Genomic DNA, 23419 nt, shown 5'->3' on the forward strand with positions numbered 1-23419 from the left:
TTTATAAAATTAGTATTTTATACAGACATTCATATATTTTAATTTTAGCTGGGTATCTGAAACAGAAAACCCATGAGTCCAACCATGAATTGATTTTCCATGCAAAGAGAAAGATACTGAAGCAAGAAGACAGGTTCTTAGAACCAACTCTTCCATTACTAATTGTAGAACCAAGACAAAGACTTCTAGCTCTGTTTCTTTATCTCTAAACCAAGGTAGATCAGTTTAGATGCATGATTCTCAGACTTTAGCCCGCATCAGAATCAACTGGAGAGACTTTGTGGGTGAGGCCTAAGTATTTTGCATTTCTAACAAGTCCCCAGATGTTGTTGATGCTGGACCATTGGCCTGGCCTCTCCAAGGTATTTTTGCAACCTTCAACATATGTATGATTTGCTAATATATTAATGTCACTGTGCAGAACCAGGGCAAAGTTTAAGAAGGTTAAATATCTTCTGAAGTCTCTGGAAAAGGCCTTTGATTTTTAAAAATTTCTGATCTACTTCTAGATTCATTTGAGTGACTCATTCAGGTCACCTAAATCTCTTTAGGTTGGTTTCTATTGTTTATGCTGTTCATTAAAGAACATACTTGATCATTACAGTGACTGTCACATTCCCTCACCTATAACCAAATCCTGCAAAAAAAATTCTTTTCCTCCTTTCTCATTCCCTTTTCTCAGTAAAGATAGAGCTTATCTTTCACTATCTATCTTTGAAGGCCAATTTTATTCCATTCCTTTTGTCTGCTGTGGGTAACAAAAATGGTTTATGAACCAATCACATTTTTTATATAGTTTTAGGCTTTTGTAATTATACAAAGAGTTCCAATGATTTCTTTCTCATCAGTATTGTTATTTCTAAAATTCCCTGCTTCCGATAACCCATTTTTTATTGATTTCCAGATACCCTGAGGGGTTATGAGTATTCTTCAAAAATAATATTGATTTTATAATATAGAAAGGGATGTCCATTTTCCTTTTTTGATTGAGATTTCAGACTTCAGTACTAGCTAACTTCAGGTCTCTGAGTATTCTAGATAAAAACTTTTTGTCTTAAAATTTTATCAAGAAAGATTCTTAAAGTATGACTGTGTCCTTCACTGATGTATGACACATGATTATTTTATTAACTATGTCACCGAATATTTTAGTTGATATTCTGTAAAGAATTAAATGAAATGTATACTTTTAGTTAATTAAGCTCAGAATTTTTAAATAAAAAAGTCAAGGCAAATATGTGTGTGCACATTTCTGTGTATGCACCCATTTTTCAGCAGTGCTGGGATGTCTAACATTATTGTAGTGCTAGGATTTCTTCTAAAGTTTCCCACTAATATCTTAAATTATATAATAGCTAGTTATGTCTGTACTATTTAATCCTTAGAGCCAAAGATCTCACTTTGCCCATTTACCTGCAAAATAAAATGGGAAAAAAATTTATGGAGTTATTTATCCCTGTGTTCAACTAAGTACACAAATTGGTTACACTAATTAACTTTGTGTAAAAATCTCTCCCTTCCCTATAACCCTAACCTGTTTTTTCAAGAGGGAAAGGTTACTTGTAGTACTTTTGAAATTATTTAATTCTTAAGCCAATATGATGAAAATAAAGAGTTCTTTTTTTACACGTGGTCTTAACAAAACAATTACTTATTAATATGTTTGCATTTGTGATGTGAGGGCTCAGGTTTAGCATTCAGTTGAACTTTGCCTTGATGTAGTCTGATCTGGTTATACTACCTGTTGAATGGTATTTAATTACCTGGTTCACTTAAAGCTTGCTTTTCTTTATAATATAAATGCATACTACCAACAGATTTTGTATGTTGATAGATTTTTAGTGTGATAATACGTATAGGTTGCTCTGCTCATTTTAATTTTCTTAATTGAGCTCCATGAGTATAGATTAAAGCCCTTGAGAGTCACTTATGTTTGGTGAGAAAAAGACTTACTGTGTTAGTTTGAAAGCATTTTTTTTCAGATATAGTTGTGCAAGTGAAATGATCTACTTCTGCTATGTGTGAGATTGGACTGTTGGTGCTAAAATTTAAAAGGTTCTGCCTGTGGATTGTAGGAAGACAAATGGCACATCTCTAGAAGCAAGGAAAAATAGTGCTGAAATTCAGTGTCATGTTGATAGAAATAGCAACCGTAACCAGTCATCTTTTATTTCTGGCTCAGACAACTAACTATAAAATATAACCCAGATGGTGGAGCTATGATAGCAAAGATACAGAAATGACATTTTGCTGATGAATTTGCTACCCTTTGCTTCTCCACCTTCAGTTTTATACCAGATCTTTTATGATGTAAGTTGTTTGCTTATGTATTTAAGGACAGACCCATAGGATGAAAAATGTGATGAATGGCGTTTTTAGATCTTGGATTATTTTAGTTAACTTTTGTTTCATTTCCCTCTTCTAATTGCCTTTTTGACTTTTCCTTCTTATTGCAAATTCACACTCTAACATAAATTAGGCTGTGCCATGAATAGTGGGTCCTACTTCAATTTATTTCTGATACATATTTAAAGGCATTTCGAATATAGTATTATGCTCAGTCTGTCTGCCTGTCTTGGAATTGAGTATTCTAAAGAATGAAGGGATTAAGAATTAAGAATTAGATTAAGATTAAGAATGGGTAAGGTAGTGGGTGTGTTACTGCCGTACTAAAGAGGTAAGAGAGGAGCTTCAAGATGGCGGAAGAGTAAGAAGTGGAGATCACCTTCCTCCCCACAAATACATCAGAAATACATCTACATGTGGAACAACTCCTACAGAACACCTACTGAACGCTGGCAGAAGACCTCAGACCTCCCACAAGGCAAGAAACTCCCCCACGTACCTGGATAGGGCAAAAGAAAAAAAAAAACAGAGACAAAAGAATAGGGACAGGACCTGCACCTCTGGGAGGGACCTGTGAAGGAGGAAAGGTTTCCACACACTAGGAAGCCCCTTCGCGGGTGGCAGAGGGGGGAAGCTTCGGAGCCACGGAGGAGAGCACAGCAACAGGGGTGCAGAGGGCAAAGTGGAGAGATTCCCGCACAAAGGATCGGTGCTGATCAGCACTCACCAGCCTGAGAGGCTTGTCTGCTCACCCGCCAGGACGTGTTGGGGCTGGGAGCTGAGGCTCGGGCTTCGGAGGTCAGATCCCAGGAAGAGGACTGGGGTTGGCTGCATGAAACCAGCCTGAAGGGGGCTAGTGCACCACAGCTAGCCATGAGGGAGTCCGGGAAAAAGTCTGGAGCTGCCTAAGAGGCAAAAGACCACTGTTGCAGGGTGCACGAGGAGAAGTGATTCAGAGCCACCACCGAAACGAGCTCCAGAGACGGGCGCGAGCTGCCGCTATCAGCATGGACCCCAGAGATGGGCATGAAACACTAAGGCTTCTGCTGAAGACATCAAGAAGCCTGTGCAAGCACAGGTCACTATCCACACCTCCCCGCCTGGGACTTTGTGCAGCTCGCCACTGCCAGGGTCCCGTGATCCAGGGACAACTTCCCTGGGAGAACACACGGCACGCCTCAGGCTGATGCAACATCATGCCAGTCTCTGGCACCGCAGGCTCGCCCTGCACTCCATACCCCTCCCTGCCCTCGGGCTGAGTGAGCCAGAGTCCCCTAATCAGCTGCTCCTTTAACCCTGTCCTGTCTGAGTGAAGAACATACGCCCTCAGGTGACCTACACGCAAAGGCAGGGCCAAATGCAAAGCTGAACCCCAAGAGCTGTGCGAACAAAGAAGAGAAAGGGAAGTCTCTCCCAGCAGCCTCAGGAGCAGCGGATTTTGTCTCCACAATCAACTTGATGAACCCTGCATCTCTGGAATACCTGAATAGACAATGAATCATCCCAAATTGAGGTGGTGGACTTTGGAAGCAATGATAGATATATTTCTTTCCTTTTACTCTTTTTCTGAGTGTGTATGTGTATGCTTCTGTGTGTGATTTTGTCTGTATAGTTTTGCTTTTACCTTTTGTCCTAGCATTCTGTCTGTACTTTTTTTTTTTTTTTCCTTAGTATAAGTTTTAGAACTTGTTATCATTGGTGGATTTCTTTGTTTTGGTTGCTCTCTTCTTTTTCTTTTTCATTACTTAAAACTTTTGTTTTAATTTTAATAATTATTTTTTATTTTTTACTTTAATAACTTTATTTTAGTTTAGTTTTTCTTTCTTTCTTTCTTTTTTTCTCCCTTTTATTCTGAGCCGTGTGGATGAAAGGGTCTTGGTACTCCAGCTGGGTATCAGGCCTGTGCCTCTGAGGTGGGAGAGCCGAGTTCAGGATATTGGCCCACCAGAGACCTCCCTGTTCCACATAATATCAAATGGTGAAAGCTCTCCCAGAAATCTCCATCTCAACGCCAAGACCCAGCTCCACTCAACAACCAGCAAAATACATGCTGGACACCCTATGCCAAACAACTAGAAAGAGAGGAAAACAACCCCACCCATTAGCAGAGAGGCTGCCTAAAATCATAATAGGCCACAGACACCCCAAAACACACCACCGGACACGGACCTGCCCACCAGGAAGACAAGATCCAGCCTCATCCACCAGAACACAGGCACTAGTCCCTTCCACCATGAAGCCTACACAACCGATTGAACCAACCTTAGACACTGGGGGCAGACAGCAAAAACAACGGGAACTGTGAACCTGCAGCCTTAGAAAAGGAGACCCCAAACACAGTAAGTTAAGCAAAATGTGAAGACAGAGAGTCACACAGCAGATGAAGGAGCAGGGCAAAAACCCAACAGACCAAACAAATGAAGAGGAAATAGGCAGTCTACCTGAAAAAGAATTCAGAATAATGATAGTAAAGATGATCCAAAATCTTGGAAGTATAATGGAGAAAATACAAAAAAGTTTAACAAGGACCGAGAAGAATAAAGAGCAAGTGAACAATGATGAACAACACAATAAATGAAATGAAAAATTCTCTAGAAGGAATCAATAGCAGAATAACTGAGGCAGAAGAATGGATAAGTGACTTGTTACATAAAATAGTGGAAATAACTACTGCAGAGCAGAATAAAGAAAAAAGAATGAAAAGAATTGAGGACAGTCTCAGAGTCCTCTGGGGCAACATTAAACACACGAACATTCGAACTATAGGGATCCCAGAAGAAGAAGAGAAAAAGAAAGGGACTGAGAAAATATTTGAAGAGATTATAGTTGAAAACTTCCCTAATATGGGAAAGGAAACAGTTAATCAAGTCCAGGAAGCACAGAGAGTCGCATACAGGATAAATACAAGGAGAAACATACCAAGACACATAGTAATCAAACTGTCAAAAATTAAATACAAAGAAAAATTATTAAAAGCAGCGAGGGAAGAACAACAAATAACATACAAGGGAATCCCCATAAGGTTAACAGCTGATCTTTCAGCAGAAACTCTGCAATCCAGAAGGGAGTGACAGGACATATTTAAAGTGATGAAAGGGAAAAAACTATAACCCAGATTACTCTGCCCAGCAAGGATATCATTCAGATTTGATGGCGAAATTAAAACCGTTACAGAAAAGCGAAAGCTAAGAGAATTCAGCACCACCAAACCAGCTTTACAACAAATGCAAAAGGAACTTCTCTAGGTAGGTACAATAAGAGAAGGAAAATACCTACAATAACAAACCCAAAACAATTAAGAAAATGGTAATATGAACATACATTTTGATAATTACATTAAATATAAATGGATTAAATGTTTCAACCAAAAGACATAGACTGGCTGAATGGATACAAAAACAAGACCCGTATATATGCTGTCTACAAGAGGCCCACTTCAGACCTAGGGACACACGCAGACTGAAAGTGAGGGGATGGAAAAAAATATTGCATGCAAATGGAAATCAAAAGAAAGCTGGAGTAGCAATTCTCATATCAGACAAAATAGACTTTAAAAGAAAGAGTATTACAAGAGACAAAGAAGGACACTACATAATGATCAAGGGGTCAATCCAAGAAGAAGATACAACAATGGGAAATATTTATGTACCCAACATAGGAGCACCTCAATACATAAGGCACATACTAACAGCCATAAAAGGGAAAATCAACAGTAACACAATCATAGTAGGGGACTTTAACACCCCACTTTCACCAATGGACAGGTCATCCAAAATGAAAATAATTAAGGAAACACAAGCATTAAATGATACATTAAACAAGATGGACCTAATCGATATTTTTAGGACATTCCATGCAAAAACAACAGAATACACTTTCTTCTCCAGTGCTCATGGAACATTCACCAGGATAGATCATAAATTGGGTCAAAAGTCAAGCCTTGGTAAATTTAAGAAAATTGAAATTGTATCTGGTATCTTTTCTGACCACAACACTGTGAGACTAGACATCAATTACAGGAAAAAATCTGTAAAAAATACAAACACATGGAGGATAAACAACACACTACTTAATAATCAAGAGATCACTCAAGAAATCAAAGAGGAAATCAAAAAATACCTAGAAACAAATGACAATGAAAACACAATGACCCAAAATCTATGGGATGCAGTAAAAGCCGTTTTAAGAAGGAAGTTTATATCAGTACAATCCTACCATAAGAAACAAGAAACATCTCAAATAAACAACCTAACCTTGCACCTAAAGCAATTAGAGAAAGAAGAACAAAAAAAGCCCCAAAGTTAGCAAAAGGAAAGAAATTATAAAGATCAGATCAGAAATAAATGAAAAAGAAATGAAGGAAACAATAGCAAAGATCAATAAAACTAAAAGCTGGTTCTTTGAGCCCGTAAACAAAATTGATAAACCATTAGCCAGACTCATCAAGAAAAAAAGGGAAAAGACTCAAATCAATAGAATTAGAAATGAAAAAGGAGAAATAACCACTGACACTGCAGAAATACAAAGGATCATGAGAGATTACTACGAGCATCTTTATGCTGATAAAACGGACAACCTGGAAGAAATGGACAAATACTTAGAAAAGCACAACCTTCCAAGACTGAACCAGGAAGAAATAGAAATTATAAACAGACCAGTCACAGCACTGAAATTGAAACTGTGATTAAAAACCTTGCAACAAACAAAAGCCCTGGACCAGATGGTTCCACAGGTGAATTCTATCAAACATTTAGAGAAGAGCTAACACCTATCCTTCTCAAACTCTTCCAAAATATAGCAGAGGGAGGAACACTCCCAAACTCTTTCTACGAGGTCACCATCACCCTGATACCAAAAGCAGACAGCGATGTCACAAAGAAAGAAAACTACAGGCCAATATCACTGATGAACATAGTTGCCAAAATCCTCAACAAAATACTAGCAAACAGAATCCAACAGCACATTAAAAGAATCATACACCATGATCAAGTGGGGTATATCCCAGGAATGCAAGGATCCTTCAATACAGGCAAATCAATCAATGTGATACACTGCATTAACAAATTGAAGAATGAAAACCATATGATCATCTCAATAGATGCAGAAAAAGCTTTTGACAAAATTCAACACCGATTTATGATAAAAACCCTCCAGAGAGTAAGCATAGAGGTAACTTACCTCAACATAATAAAGGTCATATGTGACAATCCCACAACCAACATCGTCCCCAGTGGTGAAAAACGTAGACCATTTCCACTTATATCAGGAGCAAGACAAGGTTGCCCACTCTCACCACTATTATTCAACATTGTTTTGGAAGTTTTAGCCGCAGCAATCAGAGAAGAAAAAGAAATAAAAGGAATCCAAAACAGAAAAGAAGAAGTAAAGCTGTCACTGTTGGCAGATGACATGATATATACATAGAGAATCCTAAAGATGCCACCAGAAAACTACTAGAGCTAATCAATGAATTTGGTAAAGTTGCAGGATACAAAATTAATGCACAGAAATCTCTTGCATTCCTATACACTAATGATGAAAAATATGAAAGAGAAGTTAAGGAAACACTCCCATTTACCATTGCAACAAAAATAATAAAATATCTAGAATAAACCTACCTAAGGAGAAAAAAGACCTGTGTGCAGAAAACTATAGGACACTGATGAAAGGAATTAAAGGTGATACAAACAGATGGAGAGATACACCACGTTCTTGGATTGGAAGAATCAACATTGTGAAAATGACTATACTACCCAAAGCAATCTACAGATTCAATGCAATCCCTGTCAAACTACCACTGGCATTTTTCACAGATCTAGAACAAAAAATTTCACAATATGTATGGAAACACAAAAGACCCCGAATAGCCAAAGCGATCTTGAGAAGGAAAAATGGAGCTGGAGGAATCAGGCTCGCTGACTTCAGACTATACTACAAAGCTAAAGTAATCAAGACAGTATGGTACTGGCACAAAAACAGAAATATAGATCAATGGAAAAGGTTAGAAAGCCCAGAGATAAACCCATGCACATATGGTCACCTTATTTTTGATAAAGGTGGCAAGAATATACATTGGAGAAAAGACAGGCTCTTCAATATGTGGTGCTGGGAAAACTGGACAGCTACATGTAAAAGAATGAAATTAGAGCATTCCCTAACACCATACACAAAAATAAACTCAAATTGGATTAAAGACCTGAGTGTAAGGACAGACATTATAAAACTCTTAGAGGAAAACATAAGCAGAACACTCTGTGACATGAATCACAGCAAGATCTTTTTTGACTCACCTCCTAGAGAAATAGAAATAAAAACAAAAATAAACAAATGGCACCTAATGAAACTTAAAAGCTTTTGCATGACAAAGGAGACCATAAACAAGAAGGAAAGACACCCCTCAGAATGAGAGAAAATATTTGCAAATGAAGCAACTGACAAAGGATTAATTTCCAAAATTTACATGCAGTTCATGCAGCTCAATATCAAAGAAACAAACAACTGAATTCAAAGATGGTCAGAAGACCTTAATAGACATTTCTCCAAAGACGATATACAGATTGCCAACAAACACATCAAAGAATGCTCAACATCATTAATCATTAGAGAAATGCAAATCAAAACTACAATGGGATATTACCTCACACCAGTCAGAATGGCCATCATCAAAAAACCTACAAACAATAAATGCTCGAGAGGGTGTGGAGAAAAGGGAACCCTCTTGCACTGTTGGTGGGAATCTCCTCTATGGAGAACAGTATCGAGGTTCCTTAAAAAATTAAAAATAGACCTACTATACGACCCAGGAATCCCACTACTGGGCATATACTCTGAGAAAACCATAATTCAAAGAGTCATGTACCACAATGTTCATTGAAGCTCTGTTTACAATAGCCAGGACATGGAAGCAACCTAAGTGTCCATTGACAGATGATTTGACAAAGAAGATGTAGCACATATATACAATGGAATATTAGTCAGCCATGGAAAGAAATGAAATTGAGTTATTTGTAGTGAGGTGGATGGACCTATAGTCTGTCATACAGAGTGAAGTAAGTTAGAAAGAGAAAAACAAATACTGTGTGCTAACACATATATATATGGAATCTAGAAAAAAAAAGGTCATGAAGAACCTAGGGGCAGGATGGGAATAAAGATGCAGACCTACTAGAGAATGGACTTGAGGACACGGGGAGGAGGAAGGGTGAGCTGGCACAAAGTGAGAGAGTGGCATGTACATATATACTATACCAAATGTAAAACTGATAGCTAGTGGGAAGCAGCCACATATCCCAGGGAGATTGGCTTGGTGCTTTGTGACCACCCAGAGGGGTGGGATAGGGCGGTTGGGAGGGAGGGAGATGCAAGAGGGAAGAGACATGGGGATATATGTATATGTATGGCTGATTCAGTTTTTTATAAAGCACCAGCTAACACACCAGTGTAAAGCAATTTTACTCCAATAAAGCTGTTTAAAAACATAAATAAATAAATTGGTAAGAGTTGTTTCCTCATGGTCTCCGGCATCATTGCCACCTGAAGCTGCCCTCTTGCCTTTTTTCTCAAAGGCTGTGGTCTTAGGGCAGTGCCCATTATATCAGTCACTGGAGAAGGGTAGGAAAGAGAGGAAATGGTTAACATTTATGGAGAACCTTCCAAATTGTGTATAATCTCTTTTAATCCTCACAATGGCTCCATCAGGTCAGCACAGGGATTTGAGTTGACGTCTGTGACTCGGAGTTGAGGCTCTGCCTGATGCTGGTGTGCTCTTTTCTGTGTTTTGCGTGTGTCTCTGTGTGTGTCTCCATTATCATAAAAAACATATTAAAACCTTCTTTTTTAAATTAATTAATTTATGGCTGTGTTGGGTATTTGCTGCTGCGCACGCGGTTTCTCTAGTTGAGGCAAGCGGGCTGCTCATCCTTGTGGTGTGTGGGCTTCTCATTGTGGTGGCTTGTCTTGTGGAGCACGGGCTCTAGGTGTGCTGGCTTCAGTAGTTGTGGCACACGGGCTCAGTAGTTGTGGCTCGTGGACTCAGCGTAGGCTCAGTAGTTGTGGCACACGTGCTTAGTAGCTCCGCAGCATGTGGGATCTTCCCAGAGCAGGGCTCGAACCCATGTCCCCTGCATTGGCAAGTGGACTCAACCACTGCGCCACCAGGGAAGTCCCTCAAAACCTTTTTGAGAAAGCAGTGTATGTCTTCCTCCTCCCCAAAGGCATCTTAATAATATAGACAACATGCAAAGAACACAAAAATTCCTCTTGCATTTATTTTGTAAGTATTATTTATTCTTGTTTCAAGTTTTAAGTTTATCTGTTTTCAGAGATGGAGTTTGGGTGTCTCTTAGCCATATAATGGAGTCATGTGTTTTTTATACGTATGAATCTACATCAATATCTTCAAATTAAAAGGACCATTGACAATTTTTTACAAGTGTGTGTTTAAGGAATGAAAATTAAATAACTAATGGACTATTAATATGAACGGAAACATTCTGGCTTAAGCTCTAAAATGATTATTATTAGTTCCTTTATTTAGATCTTCTAGATACTTTTGGTGATTACATTAGAGATAGCCTGGGCTAATTTGAAGCATAGGAATGTACTATGCTTGCTTATTCGTTTTAGCGTGGAGCTTTCTCAGACAGCCTTCTTTGGGCTTTTATTTTATACAGTCTACTCTGGTGTGAAATCTCTTAGGTTTTATTTTCTCCTTTTGATCTGTGGTCCTGCATTTTTTACTTTTGCCTGGACACTGGAATGTGCTTTCAGTGATGTTCTATTTTTTATCCGGCAAACACAATACCACTCTGGAAAGGGTTGCAGTTTCTTTTGATGCAAGTGCGGTCTTGTTATACCTGCTGTTGTCATCCATGTTAGGTAATGTAGCAGTCCCTCTCATCACTTAGGCAATTTAAACCTCAGGATATTTTTGTAACATTGACATTTTATTCAAGAATACGTGTCTCCACTATACACAGAATTTGCATTCAAAAATCTACTTAGGTCACTATTATATTAGTATAATTGTGTGTGGAAAGATAGGACTGTGCGTGCGTACGTGTGTGTGCTTCTGCTGCATGGTAGGCCTTGTAACTATACAAAAAACCTGTATGTATTCAGGTAACAGTGTAGGTTTTAGAATCTCTGGAACCCTCGTTACTCTCTGCAGACTGCACGGTCCTAATGTTAAGTCGTGACAGGACTAGTCCTCCTAAGAAACCGATCATATATATATATATATATATATACACACACACATACATACATATATATATATATATATATATATTTTTTTTTTTTTTTTTTTTGCGGTACCCGGGCCTCTCACTGTTGTGGCCTCTCCCGTTGCGGAGGACAGGCTCCGGACGCGCAGGCTCAGCGGTCATGGCTCTTGGGCCCAGCTGCTCCGCGGCATGTGGGATCTTCCCGGACCGGGGCACGAACCCGTGTCCCCTGCATCGGCAGGCGTACTCTCAACCACTGTGCCACCAGGGAAGCCCAGAAACTGATCATATTTAATCTCAGGACATCTTAAGGAAAATGACTGATTTTGAGTTTTTACATATCTGTAAGTCATAGAGGTGCTAAGGATAGCTAAAATCTGAAATATGAAAGGGTTTTAGATGAAGAATCAATTTCTGCTATATGTCTTAACTGCCTTCCATATTTAGTACACATTATAATTAGAATCCTCTAATTACTCTCGCAAGCAGCTTTAAAGCCAAAGAGTATACCAGTATTTCTTTTGCTTACGTATTTTTTCTAGGTACCTTTTGCAGGTGCAGGCATTTATCTTTTTCAGGAGCTAAATAAACAAGCAAGCAAGCAGTAGGCAAGGGCTGTTAACAATGCATTTGTTTCAGAAAGTCCCCAGGCCTTTACTAAAGACATTTTCACGTGTTAGACTCTTAGAAACCAACTATTACATAACTCAGTAGGCAAGCCAGCCTGGCATGTAGGGGTCTAACAGGGAGAAGCTCCTTTTCTATAATACTTTCAGCAAATCTTTATTGAGAAAGCAGAACCCCAGACTGACAGTGCCTGTGAGAGAAGCTACAGTGGGTGAGAGTGACGACTAGCTGTACGCTGGACTTCTGGTATCACCTGCCAGTTATGTGTATATTAATTTTTAAGTATGAACAGAAATAGAATATTTTCACACTTGAAAAGAAACTGGATTCTACATTTTGAAGTTTCCACATAGGTATTTGACTTACTCAGTTTAAGATCTTCTGGGGCCTGTAAGCAGAAATTTATTCCTCACAGCATTATTTAACTATTCAAGGGAAGTGATTAATGTTTTCGTGATTTCTAAATTAGCTTGGGAAAATTATCTGCAACTTTCTCAAGGGAGAGTCATTTTATTATGTCAACAAAATTTTATGAGTTAGGTAAAAGTGAATTAAATACCTTATCCCATAATTCCCCTGAAAGCAAAACTATTAGGTAGAATTAACTGATGCACTGTTGTTTTCTGTAACATGTTGGAACTCTTTCCGAGCCCCAGTTTTCAACAGGATTCTTGTGGTTCACTGATGCTGTGGGGGATAAACAGGTCACTGCCCTCAATGAGCTTATATTTCAGTAGTAAAGATAAACCTTGAAAATTTATTGAGACAATTAATTATGTTATAATCATCATGCTCTGTTTGTGGCTCTAGACTGAGGACACTTCTTCCCAAACAGTCTCTAAAAAGGCAGATATTAATACCTTGCAACTTAGGATCAATTTAATGGATGGGAAACACCCTTGCCCCTTTGAATTCTTTCAGCCATGCCATCACCCTCATGATTGCCTTCCTCTGGATCCCAAGTCATTTTCTTCTATTCATCCTGAACTTTAGTACTGGTGTCAGACTTGCTTTCTTCATTCCCAAGGCCCACCATTATCCTGATGGCTTTGGTATATTTGTGGAAAGTCCCTAGGTAGTTCCTTCACCTCCTCATCTCCAAAAGTCACCTACCTTTTTTTTTTTTTTTTTGCTGTACGCGGGCCTCTCACTGTTGTGGTCTCTCCCGTTGTGGAGCACAGGCTCCGGACGCACAGGCTCAGCGGCCATGGCTCACGGGCCCAGCCGCCTCGCTGCACGTGGGATCTTTCCGGACCGGGGCACGAACCCGTGTCCCTTGCATCGGCAGGCAGACTCTCAACTACTGCGCCACCAGGGAAGCCCACCTGCCTTTTTTAACCTGCTGCTCTTATTATACAGATCTTATAATATCTCACAAGTGTTCTAGCTTTACATGTAAGCATCTCACCTTCTGACCATAACATAAATTAATCTCTTTCTACTTGATTAATTTCACTGAGATCATCCATCAGCCTCATGGGGAGCATCCGTTGATCTAACCATCTGTCTTTTGCTAATTCATCAATTTGCTCATTGTATCAAAATTTGATTTCTTTGTAATCTCTTTTTGGTCACATTTTCTATTTCCATAAACTCCTTGATTCCTTTTTTTCTGTCTACTTTTTATGAACTTAAAATCAAGGAAATTCTATTTTAAATAGAATCACGCTCCATGGTAGATCAGGATCACTAGAAAAACACAGTCGCTAACTTCAGATGGGCCCACAATACTCCTGGAGATCCTATCACATTTTTCTTTTCAATTCCTTTTCTCTTCTTCTGTCCATTCTACTCCATTCATTTCTCTCCAAACTCCAACCACTCGTCCTTCCCACTAGCCCATCCTTTGTAGCTGAGAAAACTGAGGCCATACAGGAGAAACTCCCTTATCTACCAATCCTACAAATCCTACTCATATCTTCATTCATCCTTTCCTTATGTTATGAAAGAAGTAGAGCCCCTCCTCTGACCTGTGATTTGGATCCAGTGCTATCCTATCTCACATTAACAGTTATTTCTCTCATGTACACTCAAACATTCCCTTCAAATTGAATCATCCTCATCAACTTCAAAACATCTAAGTGTTTTTCGTCCTAAAGATGATAATAAAAAGTTGAACGCTTCCCTTGACCCCGTATCTTCTTCCATCCTTGGTTAGATTTCTCCACCGATTCAGGCATACTTCCTGTAGGAGGGTTACAAACATCTCCACTCCTCTGCTCTCTTCATTATTATCTAATATGGTTTCCATTTCTGTTACTTCATATGATGGTACTTTATTTGGTCACTCTTAATCACAGTGTTACATATAAGGAGTGGTTTTGTTCCAGCTTTACTGAGATATAATTGACATATAACATTATGTAAGTTTAAGGTGTACAATGTGCTGATTTGATACAAGTATGTATTGCAGAATGATTACCACTATAACATTAGCTAACACCACCCTGTCACATAATTACCATTTCTTTTTTGTCGTGGGAACATTTAAGATTCACTCTCTTAGCAACTTTCAAGTATGTAATACAGTAGTTTTAAACACAATCACTATGCTATACATTAGATCCGCAGAAATTATTCATCTTATAACCAGAAATTTGTGTTCTCTGGTATGACATCATTTATATGTGGAATCAAAAAAAAAAAAACTCAAAGAAACAGAAGCTAGAATGTTGGATACTAGGGTCTGGGGTTTGGGAGAAGTGGGGATATGTTGTTTACAGTGTACCAACTTCTAGTTATAAGATATATATGAGGGTATTTTTAATCTCCATCTTACTTAGTGTTTGATCGGCATTTGGTCCTGACATCTCTTCTCCTTCAGATATTCTTTTATTGGCTTTTATGATACCATGTACCTCCATTTCCCTTTTTTATCTCTACACACTTTATTTTTTCTCAGTTTCCTCTGTCTTTTTGTAGGCTTATCTTCCTTTATCCTATCAGGGTGAAAAGTATGGCAAAAAGAGAGAAGGTGGCTTGGGATGGATCCTTGAGAATTCAATGTTTAGAGTTTACATGAGATAAAGAGAAGTCAATTATATTTAATGATGCTAACATACTTATGTTCATGTATATTATACATTGTGTGTATGTATATATCTATGTATAATTTGTTATTGTTGTTGTTCAGCTAGCATCTATTGAATGTCTGCTATGTGCCAGGTAGTAAGAATAAGCTTTGAGGACACAAAGTTGGGTCAAGCACAGCTCCTACTTTGAGGCCTCACACTGACATCAGAGCACTGATATGGATGGACCTGCAGCTTTAGTAATGTTGGTTAAGATGACTATTTTATTCAGGTGACTATTTTATTACAGATGGCTGTTTTATTCATTATCCAAATTTGGACCGGAACATATAGAAATAAGCCTATTTCTATTCTGTAGGTTTTCATTTTGTTACATTTATTCTTTGAAGGCAAATGTGTAATTTACTTTGAACTTTACATTAACAATATTCAGTGTTTAAAACTTCAAATCACAGAAAACATATTTGAGGAGGTTTATGGGAATGAAATACCAGTTTATTCTAAGGTTTTAAAAATTTTTTTTGATTTTCCAAATTCAGGGCAGAGAGTTAAGTTTTTGAAAAGGGAGGAGGGAATGGGAAGAAATTTCATTTTAGTACATGTGTCCTTTATGGATATTTTCTTCCCATGATGGCAGTGGTGCCCATTAACCTAGAATGCTTACCGTGTGCCAGGAGCTGTGCTAAATGGTTCACGTGTGTTATCTCATTTAATTCCCCCTTAACCCTGAGGTGGATACTAATAGTTTCTTTTTACAGAAAAGGAAACTTAGGTTTAGACTGTACATCAGTTAAAGTTACATAAGTAACTTTACGTATGTTTTTCTATAAGTTAAAGTTAACATTTAAAGAATGTGAACTCAACGTATATCTGACTTTGGAGCCTACACTTTTAACACTGTGATATATTGAAAGAAAATTAAGTGCAAGTTTTTATTTCAGATTTTTCTCATATCCATAATGTCTTGTCTTACGTGGCATTCCATATATCATTTAATCATTTCACATATACCATTCAATCTTCACAACAAACCTGAGTTATGGGCAAGGCCAGTGTTGCCCATCTGAGGCTCTGAAGACATGGTTAAATTAGTTGCCTGGGTTACATGTGATAGCAAACCAGCAACCAGAGCCCAGGCTCCTTACTTTGAGTTCAGCTTTCCATTGTATGAGGTACTTCTGCGTTAATTCAGTTTGCCAAAAGATAAAGTTGTTCTTGTTCTTTAGGGTTCGCCTCCTCCCTTCCTTTAATTTGACTTGACTTCACTTATTTAGTTAGTAATCCAAGAATGTTGCTAGAGTAGCAAAAATTTGATTAGAATCATCACCTTCAGTATTTTAGGTAACAGAGTAGAGTGGAAACAGCATGAAAAGCAGAGCCCTTTCATTCTGTTCTCAGGCTGGCCTCCTGGATGGGTTCAAGTTGACATCTGGGATGGCTTCCCTTGCTGTCTTCTCCTGGGAAGCCCTAGTTTTCTATTTGACACCGAGCATTAGCTCTGACCTGAGCATTAGCCCAAGCAAGTTTTGCATAATTAAGCTATTGAGATTGGTTTTCCCTGAGTGGACAGAAGAGACTTACAAGGTGAGGGCTCTGATAAAGTGATAAAGCTGATTAGATACTTAGCAGTAAAGGAATCTGATCTTAGAAATTTCCTCTTGCTCTAGTTAATGAGGCAGAGACAACACTTAGGGAAAATGAGTCACTAAAAAGAGAAACTTTTTTTTTTCTTTACTAAAGAACCAATTCTTTCACTCCCTTTTAAATCAAGGCCTAAATTTATTGTCCAGAATAAAGCTCAATTTAAATGAACAAATAAGAAACTTTTCCTCAGGGGTGTAGTAAACATGTTTAAACTTACCACCTACCAAGTAAAACAATTCGAGAAAGTAAAACTAAGATAAGCATAGAATTAAAATAATTTAATTAATGCTGACTGTAACAAACCTGAAATAATTAACTGATTAATTATTCAGCTGTGTGGTCTATTCATAAGACTGTATTTTTTCCAAAAATAATTTTCTCATTTTTTCTTTCTATACTTTCCCTTTCCTTGAACTACCATTCGAGCAAGTAAAACTTGTTTTCCTGGAATATACTTATACAAATGTCCTATATTAACAATGTTCATAATCTTACCTTTTGGTTTATTTAGCACTTTTACAGATGCTACCGTTTAATCCTCACAAAACTTTATAATGAAAGCTGCATTATCTCCATATTATGGGGTTGGGACTTGGCTCTTAAAGGTTATGTGATTTGCTCAAGAATTTGTAAATAGGAGAGTTGTGTGTCAAATACAAATTTTCTCACCCCCAAGAAAGTGGCCTGTACCACAATTGCTCCAAGTTATACATTATTGAAAGTCTCCACTTCCCTCCTCTATTTCTTGCTAAACCTTTGTTCCAATATTTAGAAAGTGACCTGACAGTTGTTATCATATCAAATACCTTCCCATGAAATGCAAATGATATGTATACACACACTCACACATACACACACTCACACATACACACACATATATTTCTGTCTTTATAGGTTAGCCCTCCTTTCATCATGAAATATTTGTCTTCCCCCAAAAACCTCATTCTCCTACTTCTCAGCTTTAACTTATTCCAGGGAAATTAATAGTCATAAAGGGCAAACTTGAAGTAGAAAAGAACTAACACAGGAGGTAGCTTATGATGGGAGTGATTGGAGGGGAGGTGAACCATCCACCCAGCCTGCTGTGTCCCATTGTCATTGGCTTTGGGGTGGATGTAGATATGGTATGAGAATGGGAAGGATGTAATGCTGATTGATGATACTGCTGTTTAGTCAATAGAATATCTAATTAGTTTGCTATTTAAAATAACACTTTAAAAATTTAACATATTAGACTTTTAAAGGAAATTTAAAGTCTATTTAAATTAAACATTCTACTGTATTTGTTTCTTGGTCTTGAGAGGAAGTGTAGTGAAGTTGATGGAAGATTAGATCCTGGAGGTTGACTTGGGTCCATCCCTGACTCTACGACTTGTTAGCTGTTAGACTTTGGTGCAGTCACTTAACTTTCTTTAAATTGAGGATAAAAATAATAACTACCTCATATGATTGTAGTGAAGATGTAATGAATTTGTGTGTGTGCAGAGAGAGAGAGAGAGAGAAAGAGAGGAGGGAAACAACAGCAGATGTGAGCATGAATGAGCATGCTCAGTTAGAACAGTCTCTTGAGTATAGTAAGAGCTCAGTAAAAACAATCAAACTTATCCCCCTCCACTTTAGTAAAACTGTGTCAGAAATTACCAGAGAACCTTTAATGGCTAACTTTAATTGATACTTTTTTAGTTTTCCTTGACCTCTCTCCTACAGCTCATGTTTTTTGCTGTAGTCTGCATCTATTTTATTCAGACTCTTAAATTTCTAGTTTGTTGTTCTATTTTTACACAGTTACAGCAAGCTTCATTGTTTTCACTTTCTCCCATAGAGGCCCTAAATCTGTGCTGAGCTAGAACCACAGCCTGTTTCCAGAATTGGCAAATAGTCCCATGGGAAAGAAGATCCTGGGATCACACTCGAGAGATCCTGTCCTCCTAAAATTTGTGCTCATCTAGATGCCATTGTTTATGCAGATATCTGATGTTTTAAAATTGTGGTCATTGTAATTTATCTGGCCTTTTCTAATCCTTTTGGTGGGAGTGTTGACCTGCCTGACTGGGGGGAGTGCCTTCCTCCACCCTTCTGTCTGAATCGTACTTTGTTGGCCTTACTTCTGCTGGCTGTCTTCTTGCCTTCCATTTCATGGTTTGCTGCTTTTTATCTTCTATGCCGTCTTACTCACCAATCCCTGTAACTTTCAAATCTATAGCTTACTCACTGCCATGATGATGACTTCCAAATCTATAGCTTTATTTTAAACCCATCTCTTCTCTTTGAGATATATCTGTCTAGTTATCTCCTAAGCATTTACCCCATATGTATCCTAGGCTAATGGAATCTGAAATGTCTGAAATGTACTTAGTTATCTTCTCCCTCAAATTTGTATCTTTTTCTGTATCACGTGTTCTGGCTAGGGATCCTGATAGTGTTGGGTCATGGGGTAGGCTGCCCCAAAATGTGCCTCAACGGTATACTGATTATTTTCAATTAGTTTCTTAAGAAATGGCCAGTGCAAGAGGGACACTCTGACCCTTCTTTCTGTCTTTCTGAAAACAGGAAATAAATCTCTCATGTGAAAGGTGTACCCCCTGCATCTGGAGGTAGAAGAACACCCTTATCACTCTTATCTCTTAGCAGAGATAGAGAATGCGGAGCTGAAAAGTCTGTGTAAACAAACCTTGCTACTTCACTAATTTACTACCCCAGGTCCAAACTCTGTTTAGGTTCTTCACTAATTGAGCACCCAAAACTATTTCCTGTCACTTCCTCACAAATTTATTGTTTCTTTGTCTAAAAAGCATAAAAGCTACCTGCTTTGGCCACTTCTTAGGTCCCATTTCTATGAGACCTGTGGGAAGTTTCCTCCTTCTTGACAACAGACAATAGCATTATCTACCTAAGGGCCCAGGCCAGGAATGAGAATTTTCCTACTATTTCTAAACAACTAATGAATCAATAATTTCTATTTTGTCTGTTTCCTTAGTATTATTTCTTTTATCTCTCCTTTTTCTTCTCATCTTTCTGTGTTCACTGTTACTAGCATATTATTTGTCTGTTTCTAGTCTTACCTTCTTTGGGGCCATCCTCCACCTTTTAGCCAAATATATTTATTTTTATTTTTTTAAATTTATTTATTTATTCATTTATTTTTGGCTGTGTTCGGTCTTCGTTGCTGCACGGGCTCTCTCCAGTTGCGGCGAGTGGGGGCCACTCTTCATTGCAGTGCGCGGGCTTCTCATTGCAGTGGCTTCTCTTGTTGCGGAGCACAGGCTCTAGGCGCACGGGCTTCAATAGTTGTGGCACGTGGGCTCAGTAGTTGTGGCTCGCGCGCTCTAGAGCGCAGGCTCAGTAGTTGTGGCACACAAGCTTAGTTGCTCCACGGCATGTGGGATCTTCCCAGACCAGGGATCGAACCCATGTCCCCTGCATTGGCAGGCAGATTCTTAACCACTGCGCCACCAGGGAAGTCCTGAGCCAAATATATTTGTAATACACCATTTGATTATATTTTATTCCTACTTTAAATATCAATTTCCAATATGTTTCCTAAAACGTTTTACAAAACAGTCCAAAGATAACCTATGTCTCTCCATGAATAAAGGAGCCCATAGTCAAATAAAATGTTGAAATGTGGCATGCTTAATCCGTTTTCTCTTGAAGAGTCACAGCACACGTTACTAAGGGAAAGTCTTTACGAAGTTCTGTGATTGACTGTAACAACAAAATTCTAAAACATTAGCTTATATCTGAACATTGATTTTTAAAAATATATTTATTAAAATATTTATTAATAATATATATATTTAATATATATATATTTTAATTGATTAATCATTGACAGGATATACTCCTGACTTCACTCCCATGGTATTCAAAGTCTTCCATGCCTACTTCTCTAATTTCATCTCTTCCCTCTTGAGTCTTTGTAGCTATACAGATTACATTCATTTGGTTTCCCAAACACAGAGTTCTGTTCTATTCCATTGTATATGGTTCCTTTTGCCTGGAGTAACACTAATCTATCTGATGACCTCTGTCTTTGAAAATTCAGCTATTTAAAAGCTTAGATCAGTTGATGTCTTTGCTGGTTAGCATACTGCTTGGCACATTTGTAGGTGCTCAATATATGTTAAATAAATAACAAAAATGGAAAAAGTCAATAAGGGAAAATTTAGAGATATGAGATTTGCTATATCTGCCTATTCATTCTGCCTGTATATTGCCCATTCAGGAAATCTACAACACTTAATAATAGTTGCTTAAGAAATTTAGTGAGAACTGCTTGACCTCAATAATTTAATTACTCTTCAAAAAAATGTTGTTTACCTGTACAAGGTTTAGGAAATTACTCACATTATAAGATGAAATTTTAATTCTTATTGGACGAAAATTAAATTTTAATTTTCATAAGTGTGTTATAGCTATTTTTCTTTCACTGTGAAAATTCCTTAAAAATGATTGTTGTAAGTGTTTTCTATTTCTTCCTGACAGGTAATATTTGAAGCTGAAGTCTCAGGAGGAAGAAGTGGTTATATTGCCATTGATGACATCCAAGTCCTGAGTTATCCTTGTGGTAGGTTGTGATTAAGAACTGTATTTTTCTATATCCTTTCAACACTTGTCTTATATTGGTAGTGACTATTGATTATCACTTGGTCATTGCTCTCTCTTTTGTTGTTGTTACTCCTAGCCTTTTGTTCAGTTTTAAAAGAACACTGAAATATTTCTAGAGTTTTTGAATCAAATATTTTTCAGACTTGTACTACACCTGTTAAAGGATTCTTTTAATTAATTACTGTTCAAAAGAAAACCACAGTCCCAAAATGGCGTCACTCATGCTAAAAGTTCATAATACAAAACCTAGATTTATACCTGATCCAACTGCAGTTTCAGTTTCTTCCAGAAATGTTATCTTAATTGACTAGTCTGGATTTCATGGTCAAGCACCAGTAGGATAATCTGTCCTGTGATCCGTCTCCATCTCCCAGAGGAAGAAGAGGTGATCTGAATCATAAAACCCTTGCTGTTCCTTTTCTTCCTCAAAGAAGATGTCCTGGCCTAAAAATAATTACTTCTTTTCTTTTTGCTAGTAGCTCCCTTGCCCCACTCTTCTTCTCATAAAAACCTTCCATTTTGTACAACCCCTTTGATCTGTCTTATAGTTAATAGTTGGGATGCTGCCTGATTCATGAATCCCCTAATAAAGCCTGTTAGATCTTCAGTTTATTTAGTTGACATTATTTTTGACAGAAAAAATTAAAAATGTAAATGAAACTCTAGGTAGGACTCGTTCCATCTTTTGTTATTATTAAATTGCCTAGGAAAGCAAAGAATAACAAATCAGTTCAGTGAAAAGAAAATAAGAAGAAGCCTCACCAACTTATGTGATCTGCTAAGTTGAAAGTTGGGGTGAAATGAAGAAAATGAATTAACTCATCTTATTCCAAACTTAAGACTAAGTTTTTAATGTCATAATAAATTTCTGGCTAATTCATATTAAACAACAAAACAATAGAAAGCACACAAAACAAGAAACTCAATTTGTTAACACATAGTTTGGTATGTCCTTAGATGCACATTGATTGGTCTTCAGATGGGGTAACTACTTTTGTGTTTATATCACATACTCTGAAAGGCAATTACTGCATGCATTCAGTAGAGCCAGGCATAAAACGGTTGGTATAAATTCAGACTTAAGCTATATCTCTTAACAGCAGTGGTTTATAGGGCCCATGAATTCTAGATGATCTGTTCAGTAACCCTCCTGGTGGAAATTCTCTAATACTTTGTAAGCAGCATGCACAGGGGGCACCGTACCAGGGGCCAAGGCTCCTGCTCCTGCTAACTGGTTGTGAAACCCTAGTGTGCCTCAGAATCACCAACTGGATGTGGCAAATCACACATTGCTTGGCCCCTCACCGGGTTCTGATTGTTCCCAGCTGATACTAATGCTGATCGTCTTGAGTTCACAATTTGAGAACCACTGTTCTAGCTTGTGTTCTAGTGCAAGCATTCCTTTTTCTGAAGCACCTACTGAGGTGAGGCACTGGAGAAGGATGTAGCAGGCAAAGGTGAAATGATTTATTACATGTGGTGTATTCTAAGAAAAAGGAGAAATTATCTCACTCAAAGTTCAAGCTGGTTTACTAAACTCCTTCAATCCATTCATATATGAGAACGGTGTTTCCATCTACTGTTCATTTACACTTCTTGAAAGAAGATATTAAAGAAGGGCTTTCATGAGTAAACAAGTTAAAAAATACAGAAATTGAGCACAACAGTAGTTTCATTGTGATGAAACTATGATCCTTCATGCACTATCTTTACTCACTGAGGCTTAGCTTTTCCCGTTTATGTTTTCTCTCAGTTGAAAACCTGAATAAGCTTCAGTTTTAAAAGGTAATTATAGAGAATGCTTGTTTGACAGTCATGTAACTCATGTATATTTTGATGGCAGTCATCACTTTTTTGTTGGTCTAATATTTCTTTTGGGTAACTTTCTTAGGACTATGAAGGAATAGGAGGTGGATTTAACAACAGTTAAGCTAATAC

The 23419-nt window shown here is 37.9% G+C and overlaps 1 protein-coding gene across 3 annotated transcripts in view; it reads left to right on the forward strand.

Annotated features, from left to right (window-relative positions):
* The window catches only part of PTPRK (protein tyrosine phosphatase receptor type K), a 568874-nt gene that overhangs the window by 272052 nt on the left and 273403 nt on the right, over positions 1-23419 (forward strand). For all 3 annotated transcript variants that reach the window (XM_060029986.1, XM_060029983.1, XM_060029984.1), the window contains exon 4: positions 21359-21440. In XM_060029986.1, coding sequence (XP_059885969.1) covers positions 21359-21440 — 82 coding nt within the window. The remainder of the gene's footprint in view (positions 1-21358; positions 21441-23419) is intronic.

Source organism: Delphinus delphis, chromosome 14 (assembly GCF_949987515.2).
Source record: "Delphinus delphis chromosome 14, mDelDel1.2, whole genome shotgun sequence".
Classification (NCBI taxonomy): domain Eukaryota; kingdom Metazoa; phylum Chordata; class Mammalia; order Artiodactyla; family Delphinidae; genus Delphinus; species Delphinus delphis.